The 19632-nt window shown below is 41.3% G+C and overlaps 1 protein-coding gene across 5 annotated transcripts in view; it reads right to left on the bottom strand.

The window, feature by feature from the left end:
- Nucleotides 1-19632, bottom strand: part of ankrd12 (ankyrin repeat domain 12) — a 172856-nt gene that overhangs the window by 83748 nt on the left and 69476 nt on the right. For 4 of the 5 annotated variants that reach the window (XM_060823837.1, XM_060823840.1, XM_060823838.1 and 1 more), the window contains exon 2: nt 7416-7565. In XM_060823837.1, coding sequence (XP_060679820.1) covers nt 7416-7502 — 87 coding nt within the window. In that variant the 5' untranslated portion in view covers nt 7503-7565. Of the gene's footprint in view, nt 1-7415; nt 7566-19632 lie in introns of those variants that run through there. The other variant, XM_060823841.1, reaches the window with a different exon arrangement.

Here is a 19632-nt window from a genome sequence, read left to right as displayed (position 1 = left end):
ATGTTAAGCTGTCTTCTTCTGTTACACAAACCGACAAACACTGCCAGCGTTTTTATTTCTTTCCCGTTAGTTCGAAGAACATCCAAGCTGTATGATGTGATTTTGTGCATTGCATGGAGACAGTAGATGAGAATTTCTAAACAAAACGTTCCCATTGGAAAATGTGGCCTATTGAAAATCAATCACAATTCAAAACTATTTCCAACCATGATCAAACAAAATGGGATAGGCTTTCCACAGACCTAGTATCTCAAAACTGGGCATCTATGAGGAGCTCTGCATGTGCAACACCAGTGTTATGTCCTTTTCCTGAGGTTTCACACAAGAGATGCAATTTGCACACACTAACTTCTGCAAACAGTTAAAGTTTATTAAAGCCTGTACAAGCTAGGTGACCCGCTTTGAAGTCAGGTCAGAAAAGGCCCCAAACAAAGGAAAGGCAACTCCTTTATACAGGTCAGTTGGTAATGCTCACAGGTAGCCCCCCCCTCCCCCCCACTTCCAGAATGTTCAGCTTCTTGGAGAAAGACAGTGCAGTTTAACCCTTTAACATTACATTCGTGTCCAGAGAGAGTAAAATTTAATCTTTTAGCATTACACCAGGAGGACCAGAAGTGTACCCAAACACAATCTGTAAACTTTTGCCCTGGCATGTGCATTATTCTACATAACCATTAAGCCAGGGAATTCTCCATTTTTGAAACTAGTCTATTTTAGTACTTAATATTTGTAATTAGGTACTTTGCACAAGCGACAAAATCTAATACTATTTCTAATCCTGTTTCAATGGAGCATTAAGGAGTGCATATCAAAAGACCTCCCTCCCCTTCGGAGACCTCTCCATCTCCATCTCTTCAAACCCACTGACTCCCACAGCTACCTGGGCTACACCACCTCCATCTCCCAGCACCCCCACTCCCATTAAAAATGCTTTCCCTTACTCTCAATTTCTTCACCTCCGCTGCATCTGCTCCCAGGAGGATCAATTCTACTCCACAACATCCCAGATGGCCTCTTACTTCAAGGACTGCAATTTCCCCTCCCACGTGGTGAACAATGTCCGCCAGTGCGTCTCCTAGACTTCCTGCACCTCTGCCCTTGAACCCCACCCCTCCAAACACAACAGGGACATAACCTTCTGGTCCTCACATTCTACCCCACCAATTCCGGATACAACGCATCATCCTGCATCATTTCCGCCACTTACAGTCAGACCTCACCAGAGATATCTTTTCCTCCCCATCTGTTTCAACAATCTGCAGAGACCATTCCCTCTGCGACTCTCTCGTTAGATTCATGCCCACCTTCACTTCCGGCACCTTCCCTTGCTGCCGCAACAGGTGTAAAACCTGTACGTATACGCTCCCCTCACTTCTAAAAAGGCCCCAAAGGATCGTTCCACAACCGGAGATTTTCCTGCACATGCAAACACCATCTATTGTGTCCATTGCTCTCGATGTGATCTCCTCCACATCAGGAGGCAGGACACCAACTTGTGGAATGTTTCAGAGAAGATCCCCAGGGGACACACACTAAACAACTCTGTGGTGAACCACTCCCCTCCCAATCAGCCAAGGACATGCAAGTCCTGAGCCGTCTCCACCGGCAAATCCTAGCCACCAGATGATTGGAGGAAGAACACCTCATCTTCACCTTGGCACCCTTCAACCAGTTTCCTCCTCTCACCCGACCACATCCCAGATCCAACCCTCCAACTTGGCACCGCACTCTTCTACCTGTCCATCTTCCTTCTCACGTATCCACTCTGAACTATCACCATCACCTCCCACCTTTATCTATCTATCTACCTATCTATCGCATGCATAGCTACCTTCTCCTTCCCCCCACCCCCTCTCTCAACAGATGCTGTATAACATGGGTAAATGTGAACTTGCAAAATTTGGCAGAAAGAATACAAAAAAAAGTTTACTGTTTAAATAGAACAAGGTTGCATTTGTAACAGAACTTTGTAACATTTGTGGTGCCCTATTATGTCAGTATTGCTGACAAGACCAGCATTTGCTGCTCATCCCTATTTGCTGTTGAACTGAGCAGTTTGCAAGGGCATTTGAGGGATGCAAAGAGTTAACCACATTGCTGAGAGTCTGGAGTCACATATAGCTCAGATCAGATAAGGGTGTCAGATTTCCTTTCCTAACTCACATTAATGAACCTGAATGTTGTAAAAACGTACCTATGGTAATTTCAGGATCAATTAGCTCAGTTGGCTGAACGACAGGTTTATGATCCACTAAGAGAAAAAGGGGTCTGCAGATGCTGAAGATCAGAGTAAAAAATGTGGCGCTAGAAAAACACAACCAGACCAGTAGCATTCAAGGAGCAGGAGAGCTGATGTTTCTAGCATAAGCTCTTACGCTTGAAACATCGACTCTCCTGCTCCTTGGATGCTGCCTGACCGGTTGTATTTTTACAGTGCCATATGTTTTAACTCTGATCTCCAGCACCTGCAGTCCTCACTTTGTTCTAGTCAATTAAAGCTTTCCTGCGAAGCCTCTTCGAAGGATGCTCACCTTGAAGTTCTCCTCCTCCCTCAAGGATCCCCACATTCCTGATGAAGAGTTTATGTTTGGAACATCGATTGTCCTGTTCCTCGGATGCTCCCCGAGGGGCTGTGCTTTTCCAGCGCCACATTTTTTGACAGGTTTATGATGCAGAGTAACAACAGCTGAGGTTACCATAAAGATCCTATCTTCTCAAACTTGTTCCTCTCATCTTCGACATAGTGACCCTCAGGTTAATCTCACCTCATGGCCCTCGGAGTCTATGGTAACTTTGCCTTTACACCATTGTTTTTGCCTACTCCCATAATGCATCAGTATCGTTTTGTAGATTCTTTTCTCTTTTTGACAACTTACTTTATTATCTAGCCTAATATCATTAACCTGCCAAAAAAGCAAACCTAGGGATACCATACATCCAGTGTCCGCATCCAAATCATTGATATACATTGTAAATAGTGCAACGTCTAGTATTGATCCCTGTGGCACTCCATGACTGACAACTTGCCAACCCCAAAAACGACTTGTTTAGCCCCACAGGGCATCCTGTTAGTCAACCAATCCTTTAGGCATGCTGACATATTACTCCTCACACTATATACTCTTTACGACATGCAGCAACCTTTGCTGTGCCATCTTACCAAATGCATTTTTTTTGTTTTTACAAATCAGCATGATAAAAATGGTAAAGAATGGAGTAGCTCTTTGCCCTGTGCATTGAATTCCCTTCTAACCAAATTCCGAACTACACATTTTGTTTACATTTCACTTGTGCTCATCACGGACCACTTGCTGTAAACCGTTTCATACCGGTAATACTAGTCATTCAGAACCATAAGCTAATGCCCATAGCAGGTAGCTATTAAAGTTAACTTGCTCTGTTGACCTGCAGGAAATTGGATGTCCTGAGGCTATCATGGGATGCCTCTGACTTAGAGAAAGATTGTAAGAAATTTTCATTATCATCTCTTCTTATTCAGATCCATTTACATGGCTATTTCCTTGCCATTCAGAACCAGTTACACTGTCTTCTCCTCCTCTTTACATTTTCATCCCCTATTCAGAAATCAATAAGAATATTATAGTTGGAAATTGACTACTCCCCTATAGTTACAAAATAAACTACTTGCAACAGATTTGACCATTAAGGGATGATTTACATGATATTGTTTCTGGAGACGGTCAGGTCACTACATTGCATCGTGTGAGAGAGAGCGAGTGTGTGTGTGTGCGCGCGCGCGCGTGTGCGCGTATGTGTGTGGGGGGGGGGGGTAAGGAAGGAGAGATGGCTGGGGGTTGTCTTATGGGCATTACTGACTGTGATGTAAAGATCAGCCATATGTTCACATGCTGGGGAGGCATGTCCTAATGACATTGCTTGACTTAATCCAGAAAGCCAGGTATTGGTCTAGGGACCTGGACTCAAATCTCAATAGCAGATAATAAAATTTGAATTCAATGCAAATCTCTAATTAAAAGTCAAATGACGACCACAAATCAATTGTTGATTGCTGGGGAAACACCAATCTGATTCACTAATGATCCTTATGGAAAGAAACTGCCATCCTTACATGGTCTGGACTATGTATGTCTCCAGACTCTCAGCAATGTGACTGACTCTTAACTGCCATTTATGCAGTTAAGAATGGGCAATAAATGCTGACCTATCCAATGACACCCTCATCCTGTGAGTGAATGGATAAACTTTTTAAAAATCTGTTCTTCCTGTTTCTGTACAAAGTACCTTGTGGTGCCAAGAATAAGTGTCTTGTCATAAAGTCATAGAGATGTACAGCACAGAAACAGATCCTTCAGTCCAACTTGTTCATCCTCAGTTGCCTGATAGGCACTCCTTCCCTCTACATCCTTAACCGGTAAGGTGACCACTTCCAGAAGTAAGCTAGCCACAGTTTCAGCTCCAGCTGCTGCTTAAGCTCCAAATAAAATCATGAGGGGCATCGATAAGGTGAACAGCAAAGGTCTTTTCCCTTGGGGTTCAAACATAGGGGGGCTTATTTTTAAGGTGAGAGAAGAAAGATGTTAAAGGGACCGAGATGTAGCTTTTTGACAGAGACGGTTAGTACGTGGAATGAATTGCCAGAGAAGCAGCAGATCTAGGTAAGGTTACAACATTTAATAGACATTTGGATGGTACATGAACAGGAAAGGTTGAGGGGAGGGATATGGGCCAAATGCAGGCAAGTGGGGCGAGGTCAGTGTGGGGAAACTTGGCTGGTATGACAAGTTGGACTGAAGGATCTGATTCTGTGTTGTATGACTAGCAATGATTAACTGGCCCTCCTAGTTTGGCAATATTTGAAAACTATAAATAATAATCAAAATGGAAAAACCATGACACACAATGTAATATGAACAACTGCAATGTAATGCACACAGGAGTAAGCAATTCATCCTTTTGCACCCACTCTGCCATTTAAAATGAACTTTGCTGATTTCAACTTAGCCTCAATTCACTTTCCTGCCTATTCCTCATAAGCTTTTAATCCATTACAAACTAAATTGATTAATTTAGTTGAATGGTGTAACAGTAACAGAAAATGGAAATATTTTACCAATTCAGCCTAGCCAGTCACTGAAATGAGAATAACTTAAACAAAGAATGCTGAATGATTATGTCCAAAAGAAAGTCAAAAAACCATGGTATTGTCAATCATACCTTCAGAACTACATCCAGTGCTGCTCCCTAAGTTGAACTCCAATCCCAGCACCAATTTAGAGAAGGACTAGAATTACCAATTGGAAAAGTTTTGGCTTTCAGTTCTAAAAGGCAGTTGATAGATTGGTGTAAAGGGACATACAAGGTAGCATATTGAAAGGTTGATTAAGATTAGCGCATTGAACTAACCGACGATTACCAGAAGGATGCCGGTTCATTGGCAGAACTTGAGCAATTTCAGGAAGTTCTTCGACAGAATGGTCAATAAATGAAATAAAATTCTGGAGCAACATCGGAAATAGGAGCAGGGATCGACATTCAGTCCTTCAAGTTCACTCTGCCATTCAATATGATCACAGCTGATTAACCAACTTAGTTCTCACTTTCTTCCCACAACCTTTGATCCCTTTAGCCCTAAGGACTATATTTAACTCTACCTTGAAATCATTCATTGTTTTGCCCTCAAACATTTCCTGTGATAGAGTTTCACAGGCTCACCACTTTGAGTCATCAAGTTTCTTTTATCTTTATCTTAAATATGCTATGCTGTATCCTTAAACTATTACCCCTGGTTCTGGACTCCCCATTCATTGGGAATTTCTTTGCATTTACTTTATCTAATCCTTGGAGGCAAAAATAAATGCTCTGTCATTATTTAAACTAGATGATTCTAAACAAAATACATTACCACACGGTTTAAACTGAATGAGACATTGCATATTTCGGAAAAAAATAATTAGTCAAGAAAATAAGGTCAGTGAAATCTTTGCTCACCTTTAATGACCTTTCAATTCTCTTGATCTCTTATTAAAGAAAATAAATCCTGAAATGAATAAAATAGCACAATTTTGGGGTGGAGTAAGATTTATAGCTGTATTAACAGGAAAACCACAAATATGCATTTTCATATAGGTGGGTGCCTTTCGGGGTGGTACGGTGGTTCAGTGGGTGGTGCTGCTGCCTCACAGCACCAGGGTCCCAGGTTCAATTCCAGCCTCGGGCGACTGACTGTCTGTGTGGAGTTTGTACATTCTCCCAGTGTCTGTATTGGTTTCCTCTGGGTGCTCCGGTTTCCTCCAACAGTCCAAAGATGTGCATAGTCAGGTGAATTGGCCATGCTAAATTGCCCAGTATTAGGTGCATTAGTCAGAGGAAAATGGTCGGTATGGACTGGTTGGACTGAAGGGTCTGTTTCCAAACTGTAGGGAATCTAATCTAAAAATTTTGTATAAAGGAAGGATGGTTTCCTTTTTTTAAGGGAGAGCTTTTGAGATGACTCTGGAAGCTCTGCAAGGTGTGTTAAAAGTTCTTCCAGGAAGTTTGTACTGTACTGTACTTAATAAAAAGTTTGTTTGTTGTTCACAAAAGTTGGCATATTGCTGTTGCATTAAGTGTGTAAAAATCTCAGGAAAAAAACCCCAGCAAAAATAGAATTAAATATAAATCAGAGATTAAAAGCTTGCCTAATGTAATTATTGACAATTGTTGTAAACCATGTGTGGTTCATCAGTGTTGTTTTTTAAAAAAAGGAAATATGATGTCCTTATTGGTCTGGGCTACATGTGACCCACAGAAATGTTATTGACTCTTAACTGCCTTCTGAAGTAGCCCTAGCAAGTCACTTAGGTCACAGGGCAATTAAGGATGGGCTGGCCAGCAAGAGCCATATCCCATGAAAAATTCCCTTTACTAGGTAACCCCTTGCTTACAAGACTACTTAACTCTCCTGAAGGCTGTATATTTAAACGAGAAAAAAAGCTTACCAGAATTCGCCACATAAATCAAGTTTCCAATTCCCCACACAGGCATATTTTCCTGATCTGTACCCCTTATTGTCCATGCCTAACTATGTACGGAATCCAAATTCAGCTCATTTGCATAATCAAAACTTTTAACTTGTCAAATTACTGATCTGCCTTTGACAAGGCAATCACCAAGTTAGAAAGAAATTCACATTTCAGCAACACAGAAAAGTGTGGTATTAACCTTAACTTTTTTCCTTTAATGAATATTAGCAAAAGCAAGAATACATACTTCAGATTGTTTTCAGAGATAGGAACTTTTAAATTAATTAATGTGCAAATGTGAACACAAGTCTACAAATTTAAAATTAATAAAATTATAAACTATTTCTAGTCTGAGAGGGAATAGCATAAATACAATGACTACTATGACAGCCTATTATTTAAAAGCAAGTTCCACTTTGAATAATGTCTTACTTTTCTTCCAGTCTGTTTTTCAACCATGCTGCTGTTGCAATCAGAACTTTCAGTCTGTGTTGTTCTAGAAGACCCAGATTTTGGCATTTTACAACTTTTGTGCCTTTCTTTCAGCTGCCTGTTTCAGGCAACAATATGATCATCCTTTATCTGAAAAAAAGGAGTAAAGGTTATTTTTTTTCTTGTTGCAATGCAAGTCTTACCAATGTAATTAATATTTTAAAATCCAAAAATTGTAAGAGATACTTTAGTTAAGTTTAACTTAACATTTACTTGCGTAACAGCAAAAGCCACGCATCCCAAATAGCAGCGAGAAATGGTAAAATTCTCAAAACCTGTCTAACCAGACCAATCTATCCATTATTAGGCCATTGATTACAAGCTAATCTGGCAAAACAGGAAAAATCCTAGTTCCTAGTGACAGTCAACTCATCAGGATCCAAGTTAATTTCAGCCAAGCATCAATTGTGTTCAGGGCACAGTTGGCTGGGTTGACTTTATACAGCTCTATAAAGATCTGCCAAACACATTAATCTGGTTTTACTAGGTTTCAACTTGACCTAATTTACCATTAGGAAGAAGGGCTTATGTCCGAAACGTCGATTCTCCTGCTCCTCGGATGCTGCCTGACCTGCTGCGCTTTTCCAGCAACACATTTTTCAGCCCTGCAATCTCTTCCCTAGCTTCCCACATTGCTCTAGGATACACCTGATAAGGTGCCAGGGGTTTACGTTTATGTGCTTTAAGACCTCCAGCACCTTCTTTTCTATAATGTGGACTCTTTTCAGGACATCGCTATTCCCCCAATTTCCCTAGCTTCCATATATTTCTCTACAGTAAATACTGACGCAAAATATTCAACTAGTATTACATCTACCTGCTGTGGTTCCACACATAAACAGTCTCCTTTATTTTTAGGAGGCCTTATTATCTCTTTAGTTGCTGCTTTGCCGTTAAGACTTTCTGCAAGTTCATTAAGATTCTCCTTAACCTTATTCACCAAAGCTATCTCGTGTTCCCTTTTTGCTCTCCCGATTTCCTGCACTTTACATTAACAGATACATACTATCTCGGACCTCATCTCATTTCCCACATGCCAGATGTCCCATTACCTGGGAACAGCCTCCCCGAAGTAACTTATGATCATTCCTGACTAATATTATCAAAACGTGACTTATTTCAGTTTAGGCCTATCCTTTTCATAACTATTTCAATATAAAAAGAATTAGGATTACTGGTCCCAAAGTGCTCCCCCACTAGCACCTCAGTCACGTGCCCTGCCTTACCTCAACAGAAGGTAGAATTTTACTCCTTTTGAATAGGTTTACCCACACTGAATAAGAAAGTTTTCTTGAACATTTAAATTCCTCTCCACCCAAGCCCTTTACACTTTGACAGTCCCAGTCTATGTTTGGAAAGCTAAAATCCCCTATTACAACCCCATTGTTTTACAAATGGAGATCTCCCTGCATATTTGTTCCCCAATTTTCTAACTATCTTTTTCTGAGTACTGTGTTCTGTTCTGTATGATGGTCATGCGCCCCTTAAATGAACACCATACAAGCAGAAATCTACACATTCCAACAGATGGCGACAGACCTGATGACTGGAAAACCACATCACAGTTACTCTGAGAAATCTACACGATGGGAGAAATTAACAAGACAGATTTCCAAAATGAAAATGGAGACAAATTCATCCAACACGCCTGCTTCAATGGACTCCCCAAGGTATACAAACCAGGCCTCCCCCCACCTCCTCAGAGCCATGGCTTCATTGCCAGGAATATTGACATAAAGACCAGCTAAAGTATTACAAAGATTAAAACACCTTGTGGACAACTCAACCCACTCCATCCAAGAATTCCTCAACATCATCAAGGACACCAAAGTGGACGCGGACAAGATTATGATCTCCTTCGACATGACAGCACTGTTCCCTTCCATAGACATCCCCCTAGCCAAGGAAATACTAGCCTTGTTACTTGAAGGACCAGGAACGCAGGCAACTTACATCACCAACACCATCAGCAAAGACAGCATCCTCAAAGTACTAGATCTGTGCCTCACAACCCACTTCATCTTCAACAGCCAGATATGCAAACAAATCAACAGCACACTCATGGGATCATTGATATCTAGACTAATATCAGAAGCTAAAACTAGAACAGACAGCACTGACCACTATCCAGCCTAACCTGCAGATCCACTATGTAGATGACACCTTTGTCATTACCAAACACATGCAGCTAGAGGAAACCCATCAACTCAAAACAACATCCTTGCAGGCATAAAATTCACCAAGGAAGAGAACAACCACTGACTCCCCTTCCTGATCATTATGGTTGAATGCAAGGCCAATGGGGAGTTCCAGACCAACATATACAAGAAGGCCACAGACTAAGTACTCAACTACAAATGGAGCTGCATCAGAACAATGTTCAAGGGAGCCATAATATGCTGCAGCACCCTGGAGCTGCGCAGAGCAGAATACCTACCTAACATGTTCAGAAACAATGGGTACCCAAAAAGCATAGTCTGCTGATGCCTACACAACAGAAAGATAACACATCCAGACACACTGGCCACACACTAAAGGATATATCAGAAACAACCACCAGACTACTGACCCCTGTGTATCATGGTAGCCCACAAACCAACTACCACACTAGGATAGCTACGGACAAGTATAAAAGGATCCCATACCTACAACCAATAGCACCAACATTACATACAAAATATCATGTAAAGACTGCCAAAAGCACTAGATATGGTAAACAGGAAGGAAATTAGCCACCAGGACACACTAATTCCAACTAGCCACCAAGAGACATGACCAGCTATCACTTGTATCCATACACACTGACAATGATGAACACCAATTCAACTGGGACAAAGTATCCATCCTAGTGCAAGCCAGATAAAGATGTACATGGGAATTCAACTCTGGCACTCTACCTAGAACTCCATTAACAAACATGTAGAATTGGATCCCATTTACCAAGAAACAGAACTAGCAACAAAACCAGAAATGACACCACCAATCCCAGCAGACTCAGATACATAAATAACAAGTGGGACAGAAAACCACTTCACCAGAGGCGCACTAATGATGTTACCTAGAATGGTGACAGAATGTCTGCAAGCTTACCAGCTTGGTGAGCAAGTCAACAACCTCACCCACAACCTGAGCTCCAAATTGTCTTGAATACTTTGAGCATCATACATTATCATCATGCAATTATCTGCAATCTCACACCTTCAAAAGGCTCAATTTGTTTGGTGTTGGACTGGGGTGGACAAAGTTAAAAATCACAACACCAGGTTATAGTCCATATTTTAACTGAAAGCACATTAACACTCTCAATGTTTACTGTCTGCTCGTTAAATTCTAACAAATTTCCATTAATCCTCTATAAAGACACACTCTGATACTAGTTTAAGGCTATAACAAATAGGAACAGGAATAGGCCATTCGGCCCCTCTGAGCCTACTTCACTAATAGAGTCATTGCTGATCCTACATCCCTCTAGTCTATTTTCCTGCGGTTCCCATAACCCTTGATTTTTTTTACTGATCAAGAATCTCTCACCCTTAAGTATGCACAGGGTCTCTGCCCTCACAGATATCTGTAGCAGAGTTCCAAAGACTCCCAACACACAGAGGAGACACTCCCAAGTTGAGGTTTTAACTTATTAAAACCTGCCTCATGCCACGTTACCAGATCCAACATAGTCTATCATGGAAGTGGCCATAGAACTTCCATAGGGCATCTTGAGATGATATACAATGCTACTAAAGGTCAATGGTGAGGGAATTAAGCAGGTTGCTTTGACTTTGACACCATTCAACTTCTTGAGTATTGTTGGAGCTGAACTCATCCAGGCAGGTGGAAGCACTCTGTCTGTCTCTGTGTGTGTGTGTGTCTGTCTCTGTGTGTCGTGGTGCTGATTCAATGATGGTAATGCCATTGAATGAGAAGGGACAATAGTTATATTATCTCTTGATGTAGATAGTCCTTGTTTGATATTTGTATGGTATGTGTGTTACTTTTTACTTACAGCCAAAGCCTAAACAGAGTCATAGGGATCTACAGTACAGCATCAGCAGTCACAAATAACTGTGTCAATACAATGGCTTTAAAAGGTGGATTTTGTCCTTGCTTTTTTCTCATGAGGAAAGGTTGAGACAGACGTGACAAACAGCTTGCTCAAGGACCTTGGGTTTTTTAAATTAAAAAATTGACAATAGAAGCAGCCTGAATGGGTGGGCTCCAGCTCCCACAGAACCAGAACTTTTAGGTTTTAGCTTTCTGTAGTTGCTGAGGTATTGAAACAGCACGTGGAAGCTCTTATTCCTTTCTCTTTTGCAGCTGAAATTAATTTATATTCAGTCACAGTAGACGTGCAACTCATCAGGAGCCCAATTATATTGATTTTAAATGAAAGTTTATTTGCAGATTACAGAGAAACCTTGATTATCCGGCATTTGATTATCTGAACGAGATTGCATGGTTCCGATGCTTGGCTAAACTAGATTATCCGGCATGCGATTAACTGAACAAAATACTCCCCAGCAGTTTTCTTTGGATAATCGAGGTTCCTCTGCATATGCAGCCAAAACCAAACCTTTTGTATTTAATTTTTTTTATGGTACAGGGAATATGGAGAATTAAAGAAATTGTTATTTAATGCGACCTCAGATTAGCCCAAAGTATTTAGTAATGAAGTATCCTTGAATCATGATCAACATTGTAACAAAACATCAGCTGATTTCTTCACAACCAGACTGCACAAACAGCAATGGGATATATGCAGTTAATCTGCTTTTCATAATATCAATTGAAGTCTTTTGGGAGAACTCCACAAACTTTATCTTGAATAGTACCATAAAATATTTTAATGTCCACTGGGAATCCAGATGGACACAGATTAAATTTGAATGATGGCACTTTTAATATCATAGCACTCTCTCAAAATGGAAATGGAGTGTCAGCCTCACTAAATGTGGTCAAGTCACTGGAGCAGCAATTGGGTCCACAATTATCAGACACAGGAGAGAGTACACTGCAGAGCCTAAAGCTGACACTACAGTACTGGATGAGAAAAAAAACTAAATAATAGGACAAGCTACAGAGATGATTATTAGTATACTAATATACAGCAAGGAAATCGTAAAAGGTGCCTAAAAATACAACAAAAACTGAAAATGACAGGACTGTTTTGAAAAGGTAGCTATTGCAGTTATTTTAGACAGGTCTTCTCTCAAGTTTGAAACAAACATAACAATAATCTTTAAGTAGACTGCAGCTTAAAAATGTGTTGCTGGAAAAGCGCATCAGGTCAGGCAGCAAAGGAACAGGAGAATCGACATTTTGGGAATAAGCCCTTCTTCAGGAACTTATGCCCGAAATGTTGATTTTCCTGTTCCTTTGATGCTGCCTGACCTGCTGCGCTTTTCCAGCAACACATTTTTAAACACTGATCTCCAGCATCTGCAGTCCTCACTTTCTCCTAGTTTAAGTAGACTGCAGCAAATATTAGATTTTCAGTAGGATTTCACTTATATAATGAATATACTTGAGTGTGCAAGTGGAATAAATGACCACTTGCAAAGGTTTACTGGATGAGGCTAATACTATGTTCAATGTTTCAAGTTTTCTTTTCTTACATACTGAAGCTTACGAAAAGTTCAGACGTGATCAACTTTGTAAACTTGTATCAGGCCAAAATAAACTTAAAACATTCTATTTGTAATATTTTGGCCAATTCTGTTGAAAATATTTCATTTGTAGTAGCTAAGTACGTCAAGAATGCTGCATTGTCTTGGGTTCGGAGGGTTAATCACTTAAAATGAAATATGTATACATTTACAGTAACCCACTATTTTAGATGTGTTTATCAGAAAAAAGTTGCAATTAAAATTTTAATCATATCTAAATGGCATATTATTATTTTGGTTACACCCTATTTACACTTACTTTCAATCAGCCGACAGCCAAATTTGAGCTGCAAAAAGTCCCTACTGAAGTGTTGGTGGTGTAGAACCTTCTCTTTGCATCAGATTAATATATATTCCAATATGAAATCACAACTTTCATTTATAGTCATAGATCTTCCAAAAAGCCCACGGTACTGCATTACCAGTTTATATAGGCAATATGTGAGTTGAGAAGATTTGTAGCTCAGGTTCCAACCAGAACTCTATCAACAAAAACACTGAATTAGACCCCATCTACCACCCCCTGAGAAAAAGAACAGGAAATAACATCACCACAGGAAATGACCTCACCAACCCAGAGAAAACCAAACACAAATAGAAAGCAGAAATCAACAACAGTGCTTCATCCAGAGGCCCACTAAAGATGTTACCTAGTAGTGTGACTAAATGTCTGGAAATGAACCTTCCAACTCAGCAAGCAAACCTACATCCAGGCAATATGCAGCCAGAAACATATTGGATAATGGTGCTAGCTAGACTGCTAGAGAGTACATATCAAGCAAATGCTTTGCATGTATACATGTGTTCCTTGGAATTTGATAAAACAAAAGGATTGGCAGCATATAAATACTTATTAACCTTTAGATATCAGTTTCTTCAGACTCTAGTGCCTTTTGTATTAGGTATATTTACTCATTCTATGTTTTTCCTCAATGTATTATCTCTATTAATATTAAAACATCTTTATTTACTCATTCATTAAATTTTACATAGAAATGTTTCTGCAGTTAAATTTTGAATTTACCACCTTGAGAAGTGCCAGTTGTTTCCTTAGGTTCTACTGCTCTGAACAAGGGGAGTGTGTGCATCAATATCTACATTACATAATAACTTTAGAAGCCTAGAAACTGACATAATCTTCTCTGCACCATCTATCCTAGTGAGAACAAACCCAAATTATTGCTATAACATAATACATTTCTCAGCATTTGCTCTGTATCTTGCCAAGAGCTACCATAGAGTACAAAGTGAGGTCTGCAGATGCTGGAGATCAGAGCTGAAAATGTGTTGCTGGTTAAAGCACAGCAGGTCAGGCAGCATCCAAGGAACAGGAAATTCGACGTTTCGGGCCAGAGCCCTTCATCAGGAATGAGGAGAGTGTGCCAAGCAGGCTAAGATAAAAGGTAGGGAGGAGGGACTTGGGGAGGGGCGATGGAGATGTGATAGGTGGAAGGAGGTCAAGGTGAGGGTGATAGGCTGGAGTGGGGTGGGGGCGGAGAGGTCAGGAAGACGACTGCAGGTTAGGAGGGCGGTGCTGAGTTTGAGGGAATCGACTGAGACAAGGTGGGGGGAGGGGAAATGAGGAAACTGGAGAAGTCTGAGTTCATCCCTTGTGGTTGGAGGGTTCCCAGGCGGAAGATGAGGCGCTCTTCCTCCAACCGTCGTGTTGTTATGTTCTGCCGATGGAGGAGTCCAAGGACCTGCATGTCCTCGGTGGAGTGGGAGGGAGAGTTAAAGTGTTGAGCCACGGGGTGGTTGGGTTGGTTGGTCCGGGCGTCCCAGAGGTGTTCCCTGAAGCGTTCCGCAAGTAGGCGGCCCGTCTCCCCAATATAGGAGGCCACATCAGGTGCAGCGGATGCAATAGATGGTGTGTGTGGAGGTGCAGGTGAATTTGTGGCGGATATGGAAGGATCCCTTGGGGCCTTGGAGAGAAGTGAGTGTGGAGGTGTGGGCGCAAGTTTTACATTTCCTGCGGTTGCAGGGGAAGGTGCCGGGAGTGGAGGTTGGGTTGGTGGGCGGTGTGGACCTGACGAGGGAGTCACGAAGGGACTGGTCTTTGCGGAATGCTGATAGGGGAGGGGAGGGAAATATATCCCTGGTGGTGGGGTCCGTTTGGAGGTGGCGGAAATGACGGCGGATGATACGTTGTATGCGGAGGTTGGTGGGGTGGTAGGTGAGAACCAGTGGGGTTCTGTCTTGGTGGCGGTTGGAGGAGCGGGGCTCAAGGGCGGAGGAGCGGGAAGTGGAGGAGATGCGGTGGAGGGCATCGTCGATCACGTCTGGGGGGAAATCTGTGGTCCTTGAAGAAGGAGGCCATCTGGGCTATACGGTATTGGAACTGGTCCTCCTGGGAGCAGATGCGGTGGAGACGAAGGAATTGTGAATATGGGATGGCGTTTTTACAGGGGGCAGGGTGGGAGGAGGTGTAGTCCAGGTGGGAGTCAGTCGGGTTATAGTAGATGTCTGTGTTGAGTTGGTCGCCTGAGTTAGAAATGGAAAGGTCTAGGAAGGGGAGGGAGGAGTCCGAGACAGTCCAGGTGAATTTGAGGTCGGGATGGAAGGTGTTGGTAAAGTTGATGAACTGTTCAACCTCCTTGTGGGAGCACGAGGCAGCGCCGATACAGTCATCGATGTAGCGGAGGAAAAGGTGGGGGGTGGTGCCAGTGTAGTTGCAGAAGATGGACTGTTCCACATTTCCTACGAAGAGACAGGCATAGCTGGGGCCCATGCGGGTGCCCATAGCAACTCCTTTAGTTTGGAGGAAGTGGGAGGATTGGAAAGAGAAGTTATTCAGGGTGAGGACCAGTTCAGTCAGTCGAAGGAGGGTGTCAGTGTAAGGGTACTGGTTGGTGCGGTGGGAAAGGAAGAAGCGGAGGGCTTTGAGTCCTTCGTGATGGGGGATGGAGGTGTACAGGGACTGGATGTCCATCGTGAAGATAAGGCGTTGGGGACCGGGGAAGCGAAAATCATGGAGGAGGTGGAGGGCGTGGGTGGTTACCATACACTTTTTGGACTGTTGTGACCAGATCTCTCTCGTCATGATCATACCAGGTATGTCCTGTGATGGGTTCATAAACTGCAAGTTCGCACAAGGTCATTTGTAGTTCTCTTTTAGTTTGGAGTGCTTCAAATTTCAAAACTACCAGCTGCGCTGTCTTATGCTTAACCAAGATAAAGATCAGTTAACTACAAAACCATCACTTGTTATTCAAGTAACAGTAACCAAGTTATTACCCAAAAATACATATACAAAGATTAAAAGTAAGCAGGATATAAAACAATCTAGCAAATGATTGGAACTGCTTACAGGATTTTAAGCAAGAAAACCCCAAGGAGACTATAGAAATAATTTTCAATTGTGAAGCAATGGTCTATGAAAACTGGTAGGATTAGGTCAAAAAGCATAAATAAGAAAGCTGAACTAAAAGCTCTAGACAGCCAGCCTGCTATGCTTAAGTTATGTGTTCAGAGAAAGAGTATGTTGCAGAGAATTGGATAGTTCTGTAAAAGAGGAGTTGAGTTATGGAATACAGGTCAAGCAAGTTTCAAATTTATCTGCTGGGTTGACGCAGGACTGTCAGCAGCATCCAAATGTAGACCAGAAGGATGTATTGGGCTGGATTAATAGGGATCCATCATACACCTGAGCAATGAACCGTATATCCAAACACAAAATGAAAAGGAATGACCTTCCAGTGCAGAATGTTGACAATGTTAAACTGATAGCTGGAGTAAAAGATTAAACTGGACTAATTTGAGTTTAAAGGTTGGATTGAATTTAAAGGCTGGACTGAGTTTAAAGGCAGAAGCTTATATTATTTGAAATAATCTTTCTTATTCTTTGAGCCTATTTAGTCATGACTGCTTGTGTTTATTTCATTCAACTTTCTATAGTAGAGATAATTTTGGTTTTCAATTTAAATTTTGGCATCATGTTACTATTTACATTGCTGGCTTTTGCGTGCCAAATCCAAATACCTGGTTTCTTCAGTATTTTGATAACATATTATAATCGTATACTCGATTTCAAATACTATTGCAAGGAATTATAAATTGATATGGAGCAAGATTAGAGCTCAACAAATTGACCAAAATAAAATTCCCTAATCCGAGATAGATAGAAATATATCATTTCGTACATTTTAAACAATTAGTACAATCAACCTGCTAACTGCATTGAGTGCTTAGCTCAATGGCAATCTCACTTCTTAGAGTCAAAGAACTATGAATTCTAGTCCTGATATGAGTATTTAGTAACATAGGCTAATGCTTTTCTGCAGAACACAGTTTCTGAAGCTGAGACAAACTCAAGCCCTTTGTGAATTTTCAAGGGGGAGAATGCTTGGTACTTTTCCTGCTGGCATTGTTAACATTCACCCAAAAATCAACACAGCCAACTCACTTCATCTTATTGCTGTTTTTGCATCGGCAAGCTAGTTGCTACATTTTCCAGAAAAACAGTGACTACAGTTTAAAAGTAATTCAGTCACTCTAGATGTAGTGGATATAAGATTTGCCATGAAATAATCCATCTTTTAAACTGACGTTACATCAATTAAAAGCTGTTTTGAGTCACATTCACTAGAGAATATAATGCAATTCAAAAATTCTCAAATACTGAAGCAGCTTATGCTCATTGGCAGCAAAATCTAGATTACATCAAAGCTTAGACTGATAAATCAAAAACAAATTGGAGATACCAAGCAGGTCTGGCAGCATCTGTGCAGAGAAAACAAAAGTTAGCGCTTCGGGTCCAGTAATCCTTGTTTGGAATAGTAAATGGCAAGAAACATTCATACCACACAAGTGCTTGGCAATGATCATCCCAAAAGAGAGAGAATCTAACCATTGGTAACATCTTTGAATGTCAGGCAATGTGGAGTACCTCGATCAATGTTATAACTGCCCTAGGGTTACGAATGACTAGCAACTTACAAATCCGGGTTAAAGGTTAGGAATTCTGTGGCAACTAACTTACTTCAGACTCTCCAGTGCATGTTCACCACCTACAAGGGTTGAGTGTGTGGTGCTGGAAAAGCATAGCAGGTCAGGAAGCATCAGAGGAGCAGGAGAATCGACCTTATGCCCGAAATGTCGATTCTTCTGCTCCTCAGATGCTACCTGACCTGCTGTGCTTTTCCAGCACCATACTCTAGACTCTGATCTCCAGCATCTGCAGTCCTCACTTCCACTACCTACAAGGCATAGATCAAAAGTGTGATGGAATAAATACCACTTGCCTAGATGAATGCAGCTTCAACATTACCATGCAACTCAATTGACTGGCACCCCATATATGATCTTCAACATTCACACCCTCATAACCGAAGCATTGTGGCAACAATGTGTACCATGTATAAGATTCACTAGTGTAATCCATGAAGATACCTTTAAGTGCATTTTTCAAACCCATAACCTCAACCAACGAGGACAAGGGTGGCAGATGCGTAGGGACACCACCATCTATGAGCTTCCCTCCAAACCACATACCAGTTTGAAATGGAACTAAATCACCATTCCTTCATTGTTGCTGGGTTAAGAACTTGGAGCCTCTTCCCAACGGCAATGTAGGTGTCCCTACAGGTGGCAGGTAACACTAGCACCATACAAATGTCAGGCAATAACCTCTCCAGTAGAAAAAGACATTCTTCTCTCCCTGACCTTCACTGACTCTGTCACTGACTAAAAGTTTGTGTGAACAATACTAATACAGACACTACAAGCAGGACAAACATTGAGAACATTAGATATTCTATTTCATCATCAGTGTCATCTTCACTGCTTACAAGGCACAAATTAGGAAAGTGATGGAAAAATAGCAAGTGCTGAAGAACGCAATTCAAGACAGTCAACAGAGAGCAAAGCAATCCATCTGATTGATGGTCCTACTCCTGGAATCAAGACCGAACGGCCATAGTGTGGCTGCAGTATACATGGCAACAATTCACCTAGGTTACTTTGACAAGGCTTCCAATTCTATAACTTTCACCAATGACAAAAAAAACAAATTTCAGAAATAACACTTTTAGTTCGCCCAAGTTGCATAAATGTTTGATCTGGACACCAATCACTATTCCTTAAATTGTTGCCAGTTTAAATTCCCCACATTTTGAGAGTACCATCAAAACAGCAATGAACATTTATAGACAGCACTTGAAGTAAAGCCACAGACAAAATAAGTAGACACCCAACAACACTGCAAAAATACTAAGAGAGCGGACTAAAACTTTGGCAAAGCAGGAAGTTGTTAAAAAAGTCTTAAAATTAAGATGGAGGACAGAGGGGTATAGGAAGCTAGTTTGGGGTCTAGAGGTAAAGCTACAGCAATGAAAATTGGGCATGCACAAGATGCTAGAATGTAGACACGAAGATCATGGAGATTTTCGAGATGCAGAATGATACTGCTCTCATATACATAAGAGCTAGGAATATTAGGCAATTCTGCCCCTTGAGCCTGCTTCACTATTTAATACGATCATGGCTGATTTAATCTCTGC

Source organism: Hemiscyllium ocellatum, chromosome 4, assembly GCF_020745735.1.
Source record: "Hemiscyllium ocellatum isolate sHemOce1 chromosome 4, sHemOce1.pat.X.cur, whole genome shotgun sequence".
Taxonomy (NCBI): Eukaryota; Metazoa; Chordata; class Chondrichthyes; order Orectolobiformes; family Hemiscylliidae; genus Hemiscyllium; species Hemiscyllium ocellatum.
The sequence above is the reverse complement of the archived record's forward strand: the minus strand, read 5'-3'. Positions and strand labels throughout refer to the sequence as shown.